The sequence below is a fragment of the Rhea pennata genome, chromosome Z (assembly GCF_028389875.1).
Source record: "Rhea pennata isolate bPtePen1 chromosome Z, bPtePen1.pri, whole genome shotgun sequence".
Classification (NCBI taxonomy): domain Eukaryota; kingdom Metazoa; phylum Chordata; class Aves; order Rheiformes; family Rheidae; genus Rhea; species Rhea pennata.
Window position 1 is genome coordinate 1,668,270 of NC_084702.1, and position 23,308 is coordinate 1,691,577.

General features: G+C 43.8%; 1 protein-coding gene across 2 annotated transcripts in view; it reads right to left on the reverse strand.

The window, feature by feature from the left end:
• PAX5 (paired box 5) overlaps nucleotides 1-23,308 on the reverse strand; it is a 168,370-nt gene that overhangs the window by 124,398 nt on the left and 20,664 nt on the right. For both annotated transcript variants that reach the window (XM_062599434.1, XM_062599435.1), the window contains exons 4-5: nucleotides 23,159-23,223; nucleotides 20,665-20,793 (exon numbers count right to left, since the gene is read on the reverse strand). In XM_062599434.1, the coding sequence (XP_062455418.1) occupies nucleotides 20,665-20,793; nucleotides 23,159-23,223 (194 nt within the window). The remainder of the gene's footprint in view (nucleotides 1-20,664; nucleotides 20,794-23,158; nucleotides 23,224-23,308) is intronic.

Consider the following 23,308-nt stretch of genomic DNA (forward strand, 5'->3'; position numbering starts at 1 on the left):
GAACTAAAAAGCACTGTCTCTGAGATGGATTGAGAACTGGCTGAAAGGCATAGCTGTTATCAGTGTTGTGGAGTCTAGTTGGAAGCCTGCGGCTAGTGGTGTCTCCCAAGGCTCAGCACTGGGTCCCATCCTGTTCAACTTCTTCATCAATGACCTCGATGAAGGGGCAGAGTGCCTCCTCAACAAGTTTGCTGATGCTACCAAGCTGGGAGGAGTGGCTGACACAGCTGAGGGCTGTGCTGCCATTCAGAGACACCTGGACAGGCTGGAGAGCTGGGCGGAGAGGAACCTCCTGAGGTTCAACAAGGGCAAGTCGCCCTGCACCTACAGTGGAATAACTCCATGCACCAGTACAAGCTGGGGGCTGACCTGCTGGAGAGCAGTTCTGCAGAGAAGGACATGGGAGTGCTGGTGGACAACAAGTTGACCATGAGTCAGCAAGGTGCCTTTGTGGCTAAGAAGGCCAATGGTCTGCTGGGGTGCTTTGGGAAGAGTGTTGCCAGCAGGTCAAGGGAAGTGATCCTGCCCCTCTGCTCAGCCCTGGGGAGGCCTCATCTCAAGTACTGTGTCCAGTTCTGGGCTCCCCAAAACAAGAGAGACATGGAGCTGCTGGAGAGAGTCCAGCGCAGGGCTATGAAGATGATCAGAGGGCTGGAGCACCTGCCCTATGAGGAACGGCCGCGAGAGCTGGGCCTGTTCAGCCTGGGGAAGAGAAGACTGAGGGGGGATCTGATCAATGTGTACAAGTACCTGAAGGGAGGGTGTCAAGGGGACGGGGCCAAACTCTTTTCAATTGTCCCATGTGACAGGACAAGAAGCAATGGGCAGAAATTGAACCACAGGAAGTTCTGCCTGAACATGAGGGGGAATTTCTTCACTCTGAGAGTGACAGAGCACTGGAAGAGGTTGCCCAGAGAGGTTGTGGATTCTTCTTCTCTGGAGATCTTCAAGGCCTACCTGGATGCAACCCTGTCTGACATGCTCTAGGTGAGCCTGCTGAGCAGGGAGGTTGGACTAGATGATCTCCAGAGGTCCCTTCCAACCTTACCCATTCTATGATTCTATGATCAGTGGATGTTACTTGCAAGTTGGTTTGGGGACTTCCATTTGCTCCTACCCAGGGGATGGCACAGCACACGGAATAAAAATGTATCTAAATTTAAGCACACACTTTGAGCTGTTATATTGCACAGTCAGAAAATGACTACCAAATCTGAAGGATCTGAATTTTTATAAGCCCTCCACTACAAAATCTGTCTAACACAAAGGAAACTTTTTAGGGTTGTCAAAAAGCTGCAGCTCACCATGCTCTGTGACTCCATTGCTTGACATAAACATTCTCATGCCTTCAGCTGAAATTCTCAGCCACCATAACGCCTTTAATATATGCCCTTGGGCACGTAAGTATCTCACATGAGCTCTCACCTTGGGGCCAGGCCTTCTCTCTCCCACGATACACCGGACAGATAAGAAGAAAATGCATTCTGATCATCACCAGAAGTGAGGGGGAATGTGCTAAAGCATTGTCACATCGGATGCTACAAGGCAATGAAACAGCCCACCAGAAGCAAGAAACAGTGTCACAGCCATTATTATTTCAGTAAGACAAAACTAAGTACTACAATGTGAGGTGGTCAACCTGAACCAAAATCATTCTTCCGTATTTGACCTCACTGCAGTTTTGCATTTTAGTTTGCTTTCCTCACTTTTTGACTAAAAGCTGACACAGCTTGTGGAAAGCATCTGAAAGAAGCATCTTCTTCACTGACATCAGCATTTTCCAAATCAGCAGTGGCCCTACAACAGTTGCATAAACATCCCTACATAAACATCCCTAAGTTTATGCTAAAAGGGACGTCTTTTTGCTGGCTCTGTGCCTGTTTGTAAGATATTCAAGTACCATGGTGACAAGGCCACAGAAGTCTCTGGACAAGCAATGAGATGTTCCTGAGCTGGCAATGGGACACGTCTTTAACCAGTCTGTGACAAAGAAAAACACAAGAGCAGCAGACACAGCCTCCAGATGTTTCTTTACTTCAGGAGCCCTATAAATGACTACAGTGAAAGTATTTTGTGAATACAAAGTGGATATCTGATCAGAAGGCCATTGAGTTTCCCTGACATTAGTCACTGACAGATTTCCAATATCCTGACCTCTAATGCAGACATCTCTTTTACCATGTTACAAATCAGCTGGATCAGTGCCTAGCCAACTCTTGTCTGCTTTTCTTTTCCACATAGGGCTTGGAGGGAAGCACCTAAGCTAAACACCTCTGATTTCTAACCTCCATCTGTAATGTGCAACTGCAGGAACATCAAAAAAATGCCTCTTGTTATTGTCATAAGCTAAATTATAGTAAGTATACTTTAACCAGAAATACATTTCAGCTGATTCCTAGTGGAGATAAAACATGGGAGAACACCAGAAAAAAAAATTCTAGATGTCTGTCTGACTTTTTTAGGCCTCTGCCTAGAATCTCAGACATTCTTTTCTTTAAGTCCAACTGCTGAGACTATTCTTCCCATGTCTGAAGCCACAGCCACCTTTATGTAGCATTCATTTAGACTTCTTACCTTTACGTAGCTGCCCCATGAACAAGACCATATGAGGAAATGTGCATGCAGGTAATTCCATTTACATGCTAGTCTCCTCAGTGAAAATTAATGAAGAAAGTACAGAAGACAAAGGTAGTGTTTCTGAAATTGATTCCAAACAAAAGCTTTTGCAAAATTGCTCCGAAGTTATGAATGAAGTGAGCCTATGAGAGTACTGGCTAGCTCTTGTCACTGCAGGAGAGCTGGAGTACGTGCACAGGGAAAAAGAGTTATGACCATCACACTGAGATACAGATAAGAAGAAAAGCCTAGCTGAATATGAAGTCAGAGAAGTAGTTTGAAATTCAACTTCCAGTGGAAGTTTAGCAAAATACCAGGGCAATACTGTATCTGTCAGAAGCATATCCATGGCACTGGGGTAGACAAGGACTCCATATCTCTGGGTATTTCCAATAGCATATTGTTTTCCCATCGGAACATCCACTCAGATCAAAAAAAGACAGATTTGGCCATTTGTCTAGCACAGTCTACTCAAAGATACTGCTGATGTAGCTGCTCTGCTTGATGTGCTGTTTCTCTGAGATGCCAGATAAATAGTCACTGCACACGCAGAGATTATCCGTGCATCTAGAGGAACAGGGCATTCACAAAGCCTGCAGCTAACAGCCTGAGAGCTGACAGTTTGGACACACACATCTGCACATGCCAGATGCACTGGAGTCACTGCACATGCAGTGTACAACACATTTTCCATACTTCCATCTGAAATTCTGTGGCCCTCCCTAAGAATTTTGTGCTACAGCGTTGGATAGAGCTAGTAAAGCACTGTCCTTTCTAGGTACCAGAGATTTCTTTAAGTTCTGCAATATCCTGGTCACTAAGCCGTGACAAATTTGTAAAGACACTCCTCATAGGCACATTTTGACAATATAAACAGCATGTTGGTATGAGTCCCATCAAACACACTTGGGTAAACTCAGTATGACCAGCAATTCATGAAATTCTTTTAAAAACTCAGAAGCAAAATACAAAAAAATATGGAAAAACAGCCTTTCTGCTATCAATCAGGATTTTGAGAGTTCATAATTTCAGCCAAGGAAATCATTCCAACTTAAAGATCCTCGTAAACTTGAACCAACTTGTACACCAGTTTTGACAGTAGTAAATTACTGACTTTTACATGATAATTCTGGAACTAATGCTGCATTTTGTATAACCATGGGGCCAACATTTAATGTACTGAATTTTCTTTTATAAACCATAAAAAAGCTTCAGTGTTCTCAGAAGAACAAAAGAAGATTCAGAAACTCTTACAGAAAGCCTAACTGACCCATGCATCCACACAGGTGGACTCCCACTTTCAGAAACAAATCTGTCATTGTATGCTGAATCAAAACAGGACAAGATAGCAATGTTGCTACTATTTCTGAAGCATACAAGCAAAGCCTGCTATAGAAATACCTAATAATCAAAGAGTTCCTTCCACCAACCTTAAAAATGGAGGTGACAAATTATTTAACCCTTTCTTGTTAGACTTTTCCTGTGGGCATGGCTTCTTTGTCTTTCAAAGTGCTGTTTATAATAGGCATAATCTTCATACATCAAGGTAAATGCATGATCTTGGGGTTACAGCTCCTCAGAATGCCTTTTACATGCTGGAGTTTAAACATTTATTTTAACAGCACAGAAATATTCAGACAGATCCTAGTGATGTGGATCTACTATCTTTTTCTGTACGTAGAAAATGTAACGTTGCCTGCCTGTCTCAGCAACCGCCCTCAACTTTTTGCATTCTCATCCTACCGAGGAAGACGGAAGTACGTGACAAGGAATAATCGTGAATTTGGCCTGCAGGCAGGATCCTGAGTGTGTTCGGAAAGCATAACTGTTCCTGCCTTGAAGGCTGCAAAAAGGGAGCATCCCAGACTGTTCTGCTCAGGCCAGTCAGCAGGTGTCATAATTCACCTCCTTATCATTGACCCATTCAAAGCAGATTTCATCCAATTGCCCTGCTTTCAGGGGTCAGCTGACCCTGGGTAACTTACCTGGGTAAGTTACCAGCAGATTTACACCAGCTGGTGCAAAATCAGCTAGATACTGCCCTACACTCCCACTTCACTGTGTGCCTGAAGGCAGTCAGTGGTGTCTTTCCCTGTTTACCTTTCTCTGAAGATCTAAAACACTGAACCAAAACCTTTCCCAGGGCAAGATTTTGAAAATTTCTATTTAAAAGCTATTTCCAGTCTGATACACTAAGATCACTACCATTTTTCCAGCAGCAGCCGTATCTATAGCCTCACAGAAACAATTCACTGAAAAGCATTATTTAAAAAGAATGACAAAAATAACCAGATTTGAACAAGCCATACACACTGACAAAAATTCAACCAAAAATTTTTTGATTTTGTTTTTCAGTCCTCTCAAATATCACTATTTTCAAAATCAGAGTGCAATTCAACTCAAAAAAATTGTTTTCCAGAAAGTGGAAATTGATTATGAAAAGTGTCCAAATAATATTACATTTCTATCCTGTGGTAACACTTTTACCACTAAAAGATATATATGAGATATATATAAACATATTTATATAGTGTGTGTGTATATATATATATTCTGTATTATTTATCTATACACACACACATATATATACTCTGTATATATTCTCTGCTTGTGTTTATATATCTATATTTAAGGACCTACACATTGTAATTGCACCTAAATACGTCCTCCTCTCCAGATGTTACCAGTTTGTCTGCCCATACATGTCTTAGAGCAGACAGAGATCATTCTGAACTGTAATACAAAAATATGTGCAATATCCTGAAATTAAGATCTTTCAGGAAATATTTAAAAAATATTATCCCAGCCACTGGAGATGAGAGAGGAGGTCTGGAGAACAGAAGACTTTCCCTTGGTCAAGGAGGATCGACCTAGGGATCATTCACGCAAATTTGGCACCCACAAATCTGTGGGCCCTGATCGGATGCATCCACAAGTGCTGAGGGAACTGGTGAATGGATAGGCCTCACTCCATTACATTTGAAAGGTCACAGAGAACTGGAGAGATGCCTGAGGACTGGAAGAAATGTCACTCCAGCATTCAAAAAGGGCAAGAAGGAGGACTCAGGAAACTATAGGTCAGCCAGCCTCACCTCCCTCCCTGGAAAGCTGATGGAACAGTTCATCCTGGAAGTCATCTCCAGGCATATGGAGGAAAAGAAGGGAGAGAGTGCCTCCTCAGCAAGTTTGCTGAGGATACCAAGCTGGGAGGAGTGGCTGATAGACCAGAAGACTGTGCCACCGTTCAGAGAGACCTGGACAGGCTGGAGAGCTGGACAGCAAGGAACCTCATAAAGTTCAATGAAGGCAAGTGCAGGGTCCAGCACCTAGGGAGAAATAACCACTACACCACTGCACCACTACAGGTTGGAGGCTGACCTGCTGGAAAGCAGCTCTGCAGAGAAGGACATGGGAGTGCTGGTGGACAAGTTGACCATGAGTCAGCAAGGTGCCTTTGTGGCTAAGAAGGCCAATGGTATCCTGGGGTGCATTAGGAAGAGTGTTGCCAGGAGGTCAAGGAAGGTGATCCTGTCACTCTACTCAGCCCTGGGGAGGCCTCACCTTGAGTACTGTGCCCAGTTCTGGGCTCCCCAGTACAAGAGAGGCATAGAACTACTGTAGAGAGCCCAACACAAGGCTACAAAGATGATCAGAGGACTGCAGCATCTGTCCTATGAGGAAAGGCTGCAAAAGCTGCACCTGTTTAGCCTGGAGAAGAGGAGACTGAGAGGGGATCTTACCATAGACTCATCATAGAATGGTAAGGTCAGAATGGACCTCTGGAGATCACCTGGTCCAACCCTCAGTGTAGCCCATATGGTGACTGAACCCGCGATCTTGACATTAGCAGCACCACGCTCTAACCAACTGAGCTAAACCTGCCCCCCTCATTACCGATGTCTTCAAATATCTGAAGGGAGGGTGTCACGAGGATGGAGCTGTGCTCTTTTCTTTGGTGCCAAGCGACAGGACACGGGGTAACAGCACAAACTGAACCACAGGAAGTTCCACCTGAATATGAGGAGGAATTTCTTTTCTTGAGAGTGGCAGAGCACTGGATCAGGTTGCCCAGAGAGGTTGCGGAGTCTCCTTCTCCAGAGATATTCAAAGCCTGCCCGAATGCAACCCTGTCTAACATGCTTCAGGTGATGTTGCTTAATCAGGAGGGGTTGGACTAGATGATCTCCAGAGGTCCCTTCCAATCTCAACTGTCCTGTGATTCTGTGATACGTTTTAGGAAAATCTGCGTGCTGTTTCCATAAAATCAGAATGACCTTTCTATTTTATTTTACTTTAACATTTATAACAAAGAGCCATCAAAACTGATGTATCCTGCTTTTCCAAAAATCTACTCTTCCCTCAAAAATGCATTTCAGCAGAAAAAATCTGTCCAGCCCCAATACTTACATTGTCAGAGTGATCTGACAAGATATTTACCCCTAAGCTAGATTTTTGGTAAACTAATCTGAAGAGGGTAGTTCTTCAAAAGCATCTATCACTGGATAGCACCTAATGATAATGACTGGAGCTAGAGCAGGGAACCAAGAAGTTGTGAAAGCCTGGGCTTTTCATTAACACAGCTACCAGAAAATCCCAGCTGAAGTCCATGGCAAACCTGCATGGCCTCAACTTGCATGGCCTCACTCCAGAATTAGAGGCAAGTTCTCTGGAAAATAGGGGGTTTAGGAACTACATTAGAAAGAAAATGACGAGTGCGCTTAAGACTGGCAGTAAGCTGCTCATTCGGAAAAGGCAGCTGCAATGCAGAGAATTTTCCTGCATTAAACTTATGCATTTGCCAGAAGAGAACTGATACATCCTTTAAAATTCTGCTAAAGGTAAGGCACTCCATGCCTAAGGCTTGAGAGCATCAGAATGACCACAGTCTGTTAGTCCCTTCTCTCTGCCTGCTTCTCTCGGCTGGTCATGCTCCACACCCTCACTCTGGCAAGAAAGAGTTCCTGCAGTTCCTGCAACGAGGGGCCGTTTCTCCCTGTGCTGCAGACTGCAGCACAGGGATGTTCCACTGCCACAATTCGTGGCTTTCTGGCTGCAAGTAGTTACACAGATACAACGGCGATCAAGTGGGAGATGCTAAAGTCTTGGGGTGCTACTAAGAAACTGAAAAGCGAAGGGAAGGCTGCACAAATGTGGGTTGATCCTACCCAATGTCCTGCAGACCTGAGAAGATTTTATCATAGGAACAGAGGATGGCAGCCCACAGAACTCATTAATAAAACTGCTCAGATTTTGGTCCTTCCCCCCCCCCCCCCCCCCCCAGAAATGCTATCTTGTCAAAAGGTCATTGTGGAAAAATATCAAATTCTGATGATTTTTTTCTTGTACATGTGGTCGTAACAGAATGGTTAGTGTTCTCAAATAGCTTTTTCTTCTATTTTTATGAATTTGGAAATGTTTAAAATTTTCTCAGAAGCCCAGAAAAGCATATGACATTTTAACGCTACCATAGCTAAAAATTCTGAACTGACCCAGATTTGTTCTTTTCCCCTATAATTCCATGAGAAATGTCAAAATGTTCTCTACCTACGAACCGAGGTGGATTTCTGAACATACCGGAGACTTTTAGTGTCACAGCTTAGGGAGAGTTGAACTCCTTCTCCCACACCCACAGACACAGGAGACCTCAAACGTGGAGCTCTACTCAGTCAGCAGCAAGCCATTCTTAAAACTCTACGATTTATGCTGATCAATGATGCGGGGAGGCCCTTTTTTCAAGAGGGCACGGCATCTGCTGGTTAAAATTCGCCTTTTTAGTTTGGCTTCATGGTGGGGGGTCCCCTGGCCCCCTCTTTCCCTTCCCCACGCAGTCTGCGGGAGGAAGATTCGCCCTTTTTTCCCCCATTCTTTCTTCCTGGATGGTGGCTGGCACTATTAGCTATTAGCTGAACACCCTGTGTGTACGCACGTGAGCGTATGCGTGAGACCCCCGGTTCTTTTCAGTCTGCCTGGGAGATGGGGGGAAAATGGCTTTGAATTGGTGCCTCTCAGAGGCCCAGCGGAAACCACCGCTCTCTGAGATCAAAGTCCCAGCCCCAGGACGGAGAGCAGCAGTGCTGCCTGCCACCAGGTCACTCTTCCAACAGAGGTGGCTATTCATCAGCAGATCACACCCCGTCACTGCCTGTGTCAAGCCACCACCATCCTCTGCAGTCCTTTGGTGGAGGGGGGGTTAGGGAGGGGATTAGAGAGGAAGAGGAAAAATTCATTATCTGTTAATGAGCTCTTCACAGTCCCTGATCCCCGAGGCAAACAGAGCTCCATTCATAAAAGCTCTCGGAGGCTGGCCAGCAGGGACTGACACAAACGCAGCCATTTCAGGGCTTGTGCACCATCTTAGTCAACGCTGTCCCTGGCCTTTGTTTCTGGCTTTGGTTTTGAGCAGTTGTGAACAACAGACAGCAGGAGACGGAGAGAGGGAAAGAAAGGGAGAAGCACGTAGGTCTGAGGACAGACGGAAAGGAACAGACAGACACTCTGGCTGCTGTTATTGCCACTGCAAGATGCAGGGCTAGCTACTGCACCAGCATGAGAGAAGAAGACGGCCCCTACTCCTCCTGCTTTCTCCTGGGACGGGACAAACAGAGAGGCAGACCCAAGCAGAAAAAGACCATGACATCTTCTGGCCTACTTATAGCTACTTATCAGCAATAAGGTTGCACCTGCCAGTCTTGCCGGAAGAGACAGACCTCCATGTCTAGAAGATGCAGGAGCACCAACCAAGCCTGCCACTCTGCCCTCATGTCCTGTAACACGGTCATGCCCCACAAGCACTGTGGGAGGGCTCTAAGTCTGAAACTGCCTGAGAAATGTCTCAGGAGTATATGTGTGTAACAGGAACAGATCTGGGAGATTCAGAGACATTCTTCTGTGTGAGTCAGTTGTAACCCAAATCTGCCGTGTCAGGCATGGTGAGGTTCCCCATGTTTTCATTAAGACCCAATGTAAAGCACTGCTCAGACCGTGTTACCACAGGATATACAGCCCATAAAAGCAGCAGTGTAGATCATTTTAGTATGGCCTCATCTTAATGAAGATAGTTATGCACTGATTAACACCATTTCTTCCAGATACTCAAGATGTTGGCCTGTCGCATCTTTTTACACACTGATGACCAGCAATAACTCAGAGACCAGAACATCAGAAAAGGTGTTACCAGCTAATATTCCCACAGTTCCCCAGCAGAGACAGTGCTATGAGGCTGCTGGATCTGACCACCTCAGAAGATGCAAGGAGACAATCTGTCCTCCACACTCATCTGGCACTATACAGATCTGTCAATCAGCCATTGGAAAGGTGTGGGAGTAGGTCTTCAGATCAGAAAACAGAGCAAAAGGTTCACTGTAACAACCCTTCCTATGGGAGATGGTAGTCATATCCTGAAGCTGTATCCATTTCAGCAAGTTCAAAACATATCATAAAAGTTTTACAATATGTAAATGTGAAAAAAACAAACCGAACTCCTGATCACAGCCCCACTCTCATGAGAAATGAGAAATGACACATAGGATATATGTGTCTTAATCCCCCTTCCTTCTAGATCCAGAAAAGATAAATAAAGATGCAATAGTTCATTCAACGAAGAACAATTGTCACCAGAACTGCATTATGCAACCTCCTGCCCATTGTGTTCATTGAAACAGGTTCCCCAAACATAAACACACAAGTGTATTCACTGCCCAAAAAGGAAAAACAGCAGAAAGAGCAGAATAGTCAATTTTCCGGGTGAAAAGCATGCTGTCCTGCAGGCCTAGCTTGTCCCTGTAGACATTTCATCCTTTCTGGCAGTCCCAGGTATCAGAGCACAGCAGCTGCTTTCTACCTTCTGTGCTGCCCTGTGAACCAGACTGATTAGGGACCAGTCCCTAGTCTCTGCAGAACAAGCCTTCGTGGCTGATTCACTGACATGTTCAAGATACGCTTGTACAGCAGCTCTACACATCGTTTAAGTGGTTAGTAAAACCCAGTTTATGACTGCATCGCATCTCCAGAGCTCACAGCATGAAGAGAATTGCTGTGTAAATAAGGGGAAGACTAGGGTTCCTTCTCCACTCAGCAAACATCATCACAAAGCACTGGAATTACATCAGTGCAGGGATGGTGCAACACAGTGGAAAATCAAGCCCATCAAGGTAACTGCAGGGAAAGGAATAAATTATTCCATCATCAGTTTAGCTTCCATAGTTTCAATGAAATAAACAAAAAGTCGAATTCCACCAAACAATACACTGTATTGGTTACAGTAGAGATGAAGTCATCACTGCAACATATCTAGTAAATTTGAAATCAAACTGTATTTAAAAGGACGACTTCAGGGTCTGTGTAGTGAGGGAAAATCATTTCTTTCAAGAGAGCTAATGAAGTGATGGAACAAACAGCTCACCATCCTTTGCAACGCTGGCAAATGATTCTGAATGCAAGGACAATTTGAATCAGCAGGAGAAATTTAAATCAGTACCTGCTGACCCTGCAAAACTTTATTCCCTTCAAAGGCTTCATCTCATTATAGTCACTGGAATTATTCCCAAGAGTAAAGACAACTCATGTGAGCGAGCATTTGCTGAAGTGAGCCTAGATTATTTAAGAAAATTCCAGCACTTCCTGGGATTCTAGAGGGAGCTCCTTTCTCTTTAACCTCTTCATGGAGCTGTGTAAGTCCACCACTATCACCTGATCACCTAGATTCTGAAGAGTTTGATTTCTGATTTTTTTATGTATTTTTCCATCGCTTTTTCCACATATTGTTAACTCTACAAGTTTGGGTCTACCTGGGCATAAACACCTGTTCTAGATAAACATCATATCTGCAATAAAATATTCCTAAAATGTATTTTCAGTTCCACTCTATAAACACATTTCTGTCAATGCATATATCTTTTCTCCATCTGTCACATACTTTCTGCAAGGCCCTATAGCTAACCACTTTGATACACAGCTTGAGTTTCTATTGATATTTCTTTCTGTAACCCTCTGCTTCTTTTTCTCACAGTCTTTACATTTTTGAGTGCCTCCATCTTGGTTTAGGTCCCCAAAGGCTTCATGCCTTTGTGAGTTATTTGCAGTAGAGAACACACAAGGAAATATGAAGCTGACAATATTGATCCTGGCCTTGTAATGTCAGGTTCAAATTCTTAGCTGGTGCAAAAGGAATTACAGGGATTTCCGTCAAGAGTGGACCTATCCCATTGTTAATTTCTGAACTAAATTCAGTCACCCTCTGGCTGTAGTCTGTATTTTCCTGCTGCCAGTGCCCTAGAGTGTGCATACATTACATAAACAAGTCTGTGGGCTCCTTCACTTGTGGTACTTCCATTCCAGTAGCTCTTCCTGCAGTGGATTGACAGTCACTCAGTAAATTCTTCCCTGATAGGGTGTTCGAACCTGCAAATGTCTCAATCTACTTAGGAAAATTCAAGAACTAAGTCTAGAGTGGGAGATGATCCCAACACACTAACCAAGGGGTGAAAGGGCTTTTACATCAGAGCAGTATTTCAGCCAGATTAGTTTCTATCTCTGGTTAATACTCATGCCCCTGACAGACCCTGATTTCAGAGAACACTCGGAAACCCAACTCTCAAATCCTCTGCCAGCCCTGGCAGCCACAAAGAGCAAGAGAGGGACTCAGGTGTGGCCAGAAGAATCCCACATTTCAGCCCTCACATAAAGAAAAACAGAGATCTTCAGTTGCCAGGGAAACTACAATAATATCTAACTTGTATTTATAAAAGTTTGGAAAGCCACGGCCCAAAAAGGGGAATTTACATTGAGAAGAATAACTTTTATGACTGTCGTGTTTTTGGTTTTGTTTTTTTCCTCATCACACTCCCCGCTCCAGCCTTGCAGGTATATTCCTCGGCTAGGCCTTAGGCACCCCATGGCTCTGCTCCTCACTTCTTCCCCAGCACTGGCTCTGCCTGTCCTTTGCCAGCTCTGAGCTCTGTCCTTGCTTCCACATCAGTGCTCTCTTTGAACCCCGCCACTCCTGCTCCCAGACCTGTTGCCCACTCCTCCCCTGATTTAAGTGGTCTCTCCCCTCTGCTCCCCAGTCACTCTCTCACATCCTCCACCCCATGTCTCCTGTAGCTGGTTCTCTAGGGCTCACCTCCAAAGCCCTCCATCCACCTCCACACATTCCCTGTCTCCTTCAGAAGGGATGAGAAAGAAGAAGATAGAGGCTGGCTACTTGCATCGTATCACACCTCTCCTCTGCCCTGCCCAGGCTGCTTGCTTCCAAATTTGGGACTCTTGTCTCTGTTTGTCATTGCCTGTTCCTCCATGTTTTGTCAGGTATGAATTACACAAACTTAGTGAGAAGCTATTGGTGCTAAGTTATATAAAGCAATGCCCTTATATGGTCCTGCCTGTACAGTTTAGAGGTTTTACTTTTTTACAGTGGGAGGCCATGTCTTGCTCAGACGCTGCAAGTATTTCTGGTCCTTTATAAATCCACCAGATGAGCAATTTACACCAGCCAAGGTTTCAACATATGGTCACGTTGTCCATATGATTGCAATGATGGACATGAAGAAGACGGAAGCTTTGCGCTAGCAAGAAGGTTGGAGGGCATGGACAGGAGAAAAGAAAAAATAGAACTGTCAGGGCAAAAACAGGCAGATTTTTATCTCCATTGCAAGAAGACATGGTAGCAGGATGGCACTGGAAACAATTCAACTGATAAATAAATACACTGCTGGTCATTAGGGCACACTTCAGCTGAGGATGGAGCTATGGATGCTATATTTGATTAAACTCAGCACAGCTAGACAGCAGTTGTAGGTCTGGCCCTGAGTATTTAAAGAAGTGAAGCTAAACAAAAGGTGAAAATACTTTACAGGCATTCCCAATAATCTCACAGAGCAGAGTTAAAAGAGCCTTGGAAGTCAGATTGGACCTGAGCCACAAGACGTGGCAGAGGTCCCTGGCTGCATGGAGGACACTGTAGTGTTCTTCTTCAGGTCTGCTGCCATCTGCTGTGCAGCCTCCAAGACATTTAGGTCCATAGCCCTACCAGCAGGTCGCTACTGTTTCTGTCTCACGGAGAAAACATTGTTCATAGGCACAGTGTGAAGGAAAGACAGCTGTCTGTATTATTAGTCCTTTTCAGGCTTACGTGTGTTTGCTTTGACTCTTCCTAGGCCTGGCTCATATTCCCCCTCAATGGGTCACTGACAGGTTGAGCCTGTGTAGGCTTTTTGCAACATGTGCTCTTACTATATATATGTGTCAGTGCAAAGCAATCTGACTGCCATTTTCAAGTGTAGGTGTCCCCAGTGAGCCACTGCGGTGCTAAACTTGCCTGCAGCTCTGCAGGTTGTACCGAGAGGTTCTCTTTGGATGCCTGAAGAGTTGCCTGACCTGAGACATCCCTGCTTGAAAATATTCTGACCATAATTGGACAGCCATATAAGGCCTTATATTGCTCTTCACAGTTTCTTTTCACTACCATTACCATCTTTGCCACTCTTGGCAGCTTATCTTCCCATACAGAAGGCTGTGACCCAAATGCTTTTAAATGTCTTGAGTCCACATTATAGGAAACATATTTTTCAAGGAATTCAGGTCAGAAAACAAAACCCAAACATCTACATCATCACACTAGATGCTGACGGTAGATGCTGACAGCAGTATAGGGTTATGGTTGGTGAGAATGGAAACAAAACAGTTTGTATGACTGAAGGTTTCCTGCTATACTGGTTTCAATTGCCAAAAAAAAAAAAAAAAAAAAAAAAACCCTCCACCACTGAAAAGACACTATTTCATTGAATCTGAAATATGCTCTACACAGCTGTTCTGTGAGGATATTTAAATCTGCCAAATCTGCTCTGCAGCAAGAGGAGGTGGGTGGACGCATACATCCTACACAGCGCTTTGTTGAGAAGCTCAGTTGTTTTGAGCGTGGTGCTGCTAACGCCAAGGTCGCGGGTTCAGTCCCGATCTGGGCTAGGCTGAAGGTTGGACTAGATGATCTCCAGAGGTCCCTTCCAACCTTACCATTCGGTGATGTTTTGCTGGATCCTGTTGCCCTCTTTCTGACTGTATTTTCCATCTAGTGGCCTGGGCCAGGCAAACAATCTGCAGTAATCCATTCAATGCACCATGCAGATTTTTTTCTATCCAGCTACAGCTACACAACGAGACAAAATGGGCTGATGTGTGACTCTACAGCTAAACTCTCCCACCCTCTGAAACAGCATGGCTGCGTCCAAGCTGAGCAGAGGGAATGATGTCCAGGTTGTGCTAGCTTCTCTACTTGTACCTCAGGCAGATACTGACTGAGACAACACCAGTTTGCACAAAGTTCGTGACAGAAACAGCGCTAACCATAACACAATGGGCAACCCAACGTTTATTCCCGTGTCTCTACCTTAACAGCACAGATGTGGCATTGATGACCCAGCAGACTTTCTGGAATTATCCAGTGAGTACTATATGTGAACAGATTTCAGCCTGGCTTAACTGTTGCTTATGTTCACAAACATAACTTATTACATGCCAGCATCAGAGATTTCTGCTTTGGCTAAATACATCCTGGAGATAGGTGGTGAGCAGTGGTAGTGACTTTGGCTCATGTCAACTATATGATCCCACTCTCACTGAACTTAGCAAAAGGTTGGAACAGGATTGGTCACTGAATATGTATAACACATTTGTATCATCTTTCCTTCCGGTTCCTCAGTCCATGCTTTACTTCTCCACATATTCTACCCAGAACAACAGGATCAGAAGTTTGGATTTCAGCACATCTGTGCATCAGTCAGGTGATCAGTTTGGGACAGTGCTAAACTACTAAGAGCATATGATTGTCTAGAGTTCAGAATCAGATTATTGGTAGAATACTTTTGAATAAGCATGCAATTTCCCATCAAAATATGTGGCATTTGCTCCAAAATTCTCACATAGGGAAATGATGTATGTTTTGCATAAAGCAAGGGAGGTGCATGGGAATGGATATCCATTTACTATTCCAGCACCTGCTTACTAATCCAGAGAGCTACTCCTCTCTGTAAGAGTACAGGAATTGAGTCTCTTTCCTCCTCACCTCAGGCCACCCATGATAGCCATTTTCTCTGATGGCTGGATCAGGGACCTCCTGAGCTAAAAATGCCCATGGCAGAGATAAAACTGTCATGTATAGATAGAATTATGTACAGATGGATCAACCCAAGTCCACCGTGGATTAGCAAGGAGAGGCATTTGTAGCACCCATGCTCAGTGCTTCACCATAAGCTGTTCTTACAGAGCCTAGAATCACTAATCTCCTCTTGACACCAGAAAGGTGAACTAGCTTATTAAAGGGTGCTAGAAATGTCTTGCCTCTTGCAGAGTGCAAGGCTTCCACAGAAGTGGGAGGCCTAGGCTTTGTTACGGGTTTGCAGGAGAGGCACTGCTCTCTCACAGTCATCTCTCAAGATCATCTCAGATCAGAGTCGCTTTCTATGCCTACTCTGACAAGCACACTTGTTTTGTGAATTCCTGTCAGCTTGGATAGTGAGAACAGGCCAGGAAAGTCACTCTGTTAGGCTTAACCACTTTTCACTGGCTCTTCTGTATCAGCACAGCTCTGTAGCGTGCTCATTGGATAGAAAGCAGGAGATAGGGATGGAAGAAAGAAGGAGGGATGTGCTTTGCCTTCCTGTTGCTTTGGTTGAGACGAGAGCAGCACCTGGAGCAGTTGTACACCTTGGGCTTTCAGAGACATTGTCAAAATGAAGAGAAGAGGTGGGGCTTCTGTTTGCCCAGCCCTCCTTCCCCGTCCTCTCACTAGATCCTCCAACCCTCCCTCATAGCTCTCACATTCCAACAAGCTCACACATCTCACACAGTCTCTAGCTTGGCCTGTTTCACATCTACCTGAGGACAAAAATCCCTTTTGTCTTCCTCTCACTGCTCTCCTTAGCCCCAGTGTGCTTCTTAAAAGAACTTATGCAGCAGCATCTCACACGGATAGAAATATGTCAAGAGCATCTGGGATTAATGAACCACCTTAGACTGATAGATTTTAATCACAATTTGCAAACATTCATGGGAACATTTAAACTAAAGACCTCATCTTTAACAATGCTATCTGATATTTTCAGAAGAATCCAAAGATTATCTAAAGATTATTAGTCCTATTTCAGAAAGCTTTGTCTTTCAGAAAGGGGGTGCTCAGCACTTCCTGAAAATTCAGAGTCTTTGAGATGTCCCATTACAAGACAATCATCAGGCATGCAACTAGCTGTAAGCAGTTCAGTGATAGCAGTGAAAGCAGTTATAGCTTTCACTAGTGGCAGCTATAAATACGATAAAGAGTTCAGTTCAGTATGAATTGGGGTCTAACACCACCCACCAGCACACCCATCCCTAATTTTCCTAGAAGCAATCCATTTCATTAGAAGGCAGTTAAATATGACCATTTTGTGTAACTCCCCAGTCCATCTGCTGCTTTACAGCTTTTTCCTAAACTCTGGGACCAGCTGAATTTAAAGCCACACAACTCAAAGGAGGGAATCTGAGAGTAAAACAAAAAGATTGCTGCCTAGCAGCATCTGCATCTTTAAGCTAAGATTGTTGATTTTTGATTGCACCTCTCTGTGTAGTTACAGAGCAGTCTGCTTCTCCAGTAGTGTGTTCTTAAACCGTAAGTGAAAGCAACTGCTCCCCCACAAAGGCACATTTGCTCCAAGTCCATATTACAACAGGGAAAAAAAATGACATCTTCAGCTATATAAACCAATAAGACTGTCTGATTTGTTTTGCCCCTGTTGCTATCAGGCATGCTCCCCACTGGGTTAAAGACTTGTGACATCTGCTAAAAAAAGGTCAGGAGTGAGGGGAACAAAACTGGATAACGAATCACACGGAGTACTCAATGCAGCTAGAAACCTTAAAGGGAGACTCTATTCCCTTTCGCTCCCCAGCCCAGGGAAGTCAGGATAACCAGACAGCTAACTGTTACACAGTACCTGGTTCTAGCTGTCTGTGAGACATGCAAAGTTGTGGAGGCAGATGCACACCTCTCAACAGCTACCGAGAAATACAGAGACATGGCAAAGAAAATACGAATGCTGAGGTGGTCTGATCAAGCTCTTAGAGCTGAGAAATGGTTACGTAAACTCTGCCACTTCATGCACCTACATTATGATATGATCCATAATTAAAAGATGACATCCCTCTCTTCTTCACATTGTAGTCTAGCGTATGATCCATCTCCCCACCATTTGCAGTGCAGGATCTTGGGACACGTTAATACACACTTTATGCCTAGCTGTGTCAAGAAAGCTTTCGCTGAGTGGAATGAGGAGGGGTGATGGAGACTCTCTGGGATCCCCTTCAAACAAGACAAAGCCATTCTGCTGCATTGAAATATCTAGTTAGGCACAAATGCTCTCCCTCACACACCTCTCCAAATCTGCAGCTCTGTGCTTATTATAAAAGCAGTTTAACTGCTCTGCTGAAGTCAGCAGAACTGTCTGTCTTACGATCTCAAAAATTGTGGCTCAAAAATCAAGCCAATCGTGGCCAAAATAATGAGGGTTGTTTTATAAATCACATGATTTCTCCTAATAATGAATTGGCAAAGGCTGGTTTGTTTCTCAGCTCTGCTTTTTGTCTTTCCAAGGAAACATTAAAAATCTTTTCCCTATACCTGCAGGGGCTTCTTGTTACTTCTTGCTTAAATCAGAGGGTCTTCTATAATCACATGCATCCAAGAACTTGTGCGTTAGGACAATATTGTGTTAAAGTAATGAAATTTGCAGCATGGACTTCTTCTCTCCTGCCACAGCTGATCAAATACAAAACTTCTGCTATATCCGTTTTAACACATATATTCAGCTATGTACTTATAGGCCTAATTTGGGGGAAAAAAAACAAATATGCACAACTTTTTAACCCTGATTTCAGTAGACCAAGGATTATGCTGTGAATCTAACCAGGAAATTGCACCCATGCATGTAAAATTACTTGACTTCTGTTTGTAGAGCTTGGAAGCCACATTCCTTGCTCACTTTTAGCCTGACTTCCTGAGGAGTTAAGTCTATGCCATTAAGCTCTCTGCCCATCTGCTTACTCGTCTATTCTTTCCTCCATCCATCCATGCACTTGTTTATCTGTTCTGCTTACCTTCCTACCTTCCTTATAACACTGAAGCCCACATTTAGAGCTCTCATAAATATCAAGCTCCTGTCAGTATCATAAAAAACAGAAGTCCAGCTGATAAGAATGATCTGAAGTATTATCGCCTCTGTGGAAAAGGTTGCAGCATGAAATCCTTATTCTGTCTGGCTAGCTGGCTGCCCATCAACACACAAATGCCACCAGGCCAGCTAGCATGGAGGCATCACATATGCAGCACAGAAGCTCCATAATTAGGAGAAATGAAAGGAAGCTGAAGGGACGGTGAGAGGGGACAGGGCTCTGGCAATACTGTAAGGCTAAAAGAGCCTGACCTCACAAAGGCTATGGGGTGTAATAACTGGGATTACTGGGAAGTAGGAGGAGAAAGAGAAAGGGAAGGTATAGGGACTGAGCACACAAGTCTGCCTTCTGGCTTCCGAGATCTCACTAACTGTGTTGGCTGCAGAACAACCTGTCTGGGCTCACACTGGCGCTCCTGAATTTTTTAAAGTCAATCTCATCCTCATCAAGTTCTTCTAAAGCCAATTGGTGAGCTCCAGGCCACAGGGAAGAGTCCCTTCTCCTCTCCTCGACAATATCTGAATTGTCAGTCCAGGGGAGGTTTCTCCTCTGAATTTCTTTCTCTTTTCCCTCTGGAACCACTTCTTTCCTCAGGTAGAGGTCTTTACCTCTTTACAGAAGCACACAAAGTATCTCTGCATGCATGTGGTTGATAGAATACCTTCCACACCTGGAGCACCAATGGCCCTTAGAGCACTTAGGAACTTCTCCACAACAGCCTAGGACAGGTGATTAGAGATTCCCAAAAGCAAAATGACAGTTTGTTCTTCTAAAGAGTGAGATGACAACAAATTAGCAAAGAGTAAAAGCCTCAAATCCACAAACGTTGCCAGTGGTCAGTCACTGAAGTTCCATCACGACTGCTGCAAATAAGTGACAGTAGGATCACAGATAATCCTCTTGCATCCTTTCTGTTACAATAGATAGGGTAAGTGGGATAATCTGCCAGCTGAGGTGGTCTTGGCTTCAATTCCTCTCTGTAAGTAGTTACTACTCATTAAAATAAAGTTCTGGTTTAGATTTAAGGCATTTTTATAAAGCACCAAAGAAGAATTTCCCCTCTTTTCCTTTCTACCTTATTTTGAAGGCCCTTCTTTCTAAAGCAGTGTTTTCATCAAAAAAATGCCTAGGATACAGAATGGAACAGAACTACTAACCCTGCAACAGACTGGAGGAAGGCAGGCAATATTCAAACCAAAACAAAATCCACTATTTTTCATTCTAGTCTAGTCTGAGGAAAGACCTCTGGAGGCCAACAGGACCTAATGAAATGCAACATCACAGACACTACTACTGGAAAACTTCTGTCTCTCTGCATATTATGACACTTCCCTTTCATTTTATGATATCAGGTGGCCACAGAGTTAAGAAAATAATAATTCTTCTCCTTTTCTCCCTCAATCAGGAGAAGGGGCTGATTTGTTAAAAATTGTGATGCATCCCAAGTGTTTTCTAATTTATCAATATGTAAGTATATGTACATATATGTAAGTATATGTACTTACATATTATTCATATGTAAGTATATGCTACCAGGAGGGTAACTGGAAAAAACTCCTGTGCAATGATGGAGATAGAAGGGTCTACAAAGTGTTGATTGCTCTTTCATGTCACTGTGCATTCAATATCTGCTTTTATTCCAGTAGCCATGCAAAGATGCCATTCTGTTTACACATGAACCATCACGTCCCAAGTGCAAATCATGTTACTGCTTGCCACAACCAACATCAAAGGCCAGACAAAGTTGGCACAAATGACACACCAAAACAGAGGACCCATATCTCAGCCCTGCCCAGCTTCTTTTCAGTAGGTGTTGCCCCACTTCCACAAAGAGCAAACAACTTCAATTACCTTCATCTCGCTTGCGTTTGTTGCTCTCTGTGCCAGGGGATGTAATTCCCAGAATCCCACTAATGGAGTAGGAAGAGCCTGCAGAGTCAGTGCTCACTGAGGACACCTGGGTCACAGACCCCGTGGAGGCTGTAATTAAAAGCAAAGAAGTCAGTGTACATGAAAATATGAAAGTCAATGGGCACATAAGTCTCCTATTGCTATGATGTAATCAAGACATCTTGGGGCTCTATCAGGTACCAGGTGGCCATCTGGCTCAGAAAGTTATCCACTACCAAGATAAATAGTGGTTCTGCAGCTCTCTGGGCTCTGAGATGGCAGGAATGACAGCAGTCCTCTGCACCTTGATATTATGGCCTGTTGAAATGGAGCAGCAGCTGGCTCCCATCCCTATCACTGATTTGCTTTTTACAAGGTGCCTCACAGACCTGAACATATATGTGTATTGCCTTTTGTATCAAATTCCTCCTCCTCCCACACCAAACAGAAAGCAGCAGGATAGTGCTAAGAAGTGACAACAAAGTGCTAAATAGGAGGAAAGTTTCAACCACTCTTGGGCCAGAGGTAACTTTGGGAGATGCATTTCTAAGGTCAGTTGATGCTGTGTATCAGTTCAAATCATTAATGAAGTGGAAGGAGCTGGATTTGGAGCACAGTAACGTGCAGAAGTGAGACCTTATGAAATGAACATTTCAGTAAGATGTTGTGGAATGCTTTCAGCCTCCTGGCACAGTAACCACATAGCAGTGAAGCAGCATGCACTTGCTCTGCTTGATTTGATGCCCAAGACACAAGTCCGGTCAGTGAAAATCTTTGTGAACGGTAAAGGTTACATAGAGACCTAGGCAAGACCAGTTGTGGACCACATGTAGCTGAAAGGCTATGAAGCTCTCCAAAATGTGAATTAAATCTGTTTTGCTTTGGCAGAACCCTTAGGAAGGGTGCTGGCTTCAGCACTCGGCTGAAGGAGGTCATTTTTTATAGTTCATGCAAGTCTGGAGATGACAGTCAGCACTGTAGATATGGTGTCCTTGTGATGCTGTGGAAGGTCCATATTTCCATGAAGTTCTGAGCTTGTACACACACAGGGTATGTGGCCCAGGGTCTAAAGGGCAGCACCAGCATCCATCTCCATACACTCATAGGTTAAGCCTGAGCTGGCAGGTTGCCACTTTACAGAAGGCAACTTGCATGCCTCCAGAGCATGGAAGCATTCAGTGCTGGGATCACACCAAAGCCCTCTAGCCACAGCACTGGAGTGAGCTATGGCCCACACAGAACGAATAAATGTCATGATTTCCTGCTGGGTTACTAGAAGTAAGAGATTCCTACTTCTCCAGATTCCCAGATTCTTAGAAGTAAGATTTGTTTTTATACTCTTGTTTTTCACAAAAGGAGAAGAGTCAGCCCATAACTTATCATAGCAAATTGGCTGATACTTCTCCTCCTCTGAGGCTATTTTCGCATTTCCTTGAAAGAAAAACTCAGGATGCTGGCCTGCAGTGAGATCTCTTTGAGAAGTTCAAAGTGTTAACAGAGGTCTTTGTTATCACAATATCAGCTCACCTTTGCCATCTGAGGTCAGCAAGTGTTAGCCCCATTTCACACATGAAAGCACTAAGGCACAGAGCAACTGAGACCTCCAGTTTCCCTCTGCTTTGGATAACAAGCAACACTTTATCCTCCCTCCAGCAACAGAACAAGGAACTGAAGTCATACAAAAAAGAGGCAGAACATAGTTGCAAGTTATCTGAATCCTCTCAGTTTTTCTGTGGCAGAGTTAGGAATATATTCCAGTTTTCCAATAGCCTTAAGTAGTGACTCATTCACTACCTCCCTCAGTACAGGACATTTCTTCAATAATAAGGAATCAAACTCAAGTCTGAAGAGAACAAACACCCCTGATAAAGAGAAAGACCATCAGCTTGGTAAACTGCAGAGGCCTCATTAAGCAGGACACCCTTTCAAAAGATCACCTCCCTCACACTTGCTTGACTCTTGGCTGAATATTGCTGGTCTGTATCTGAATTAAAGTTCAGAAAGTTTTGCTACTTCTTCACTCAAGACTGCAAGTGCACAAAGAATTATGGAAGGGATGGTTGATAGATGAAAAAAACACATTCAAAACTACTTACTGACTAATGATGCAGAAAATGTTATGAATAAGTATCCCTTTCTTGATTTATTACTTTAATTATCTGATATTCTATAGACCCCCATTAGTGGGAGGGGGTTGGTTTAGATTTCAATTTTCTGTCTCATGGTGAAAGCTATTTATCATAATAATCAGTAAAATTCAAAACCTTTTAGCAGTATTTATAAAATTCATTTACTATGTTCAGCCCTCGGAGAATGACAAAGAAGGCGCATTAGCACATGTGCTGAAGTGTTTTATGCAGAATTACCTGCCCATAAGAATGATTAAAAGTTCTTTAGAATATTTGTAATCCATTATACTATTTTTTTAATATAAAAAAAGAAAAGTTTTCCTTACCTATGCTGTGACTGGAGGCAGGGACTTGCTGATTGGGAGGCTGCTGTACCTTCGTCCGTATAATCCTGCATGCAGTTGAAAAGAAATAAATGACTGCTTACTATTAAGCATGAAGTTGTAGGGGACATCAGACACTATTTTTTCAGTTCA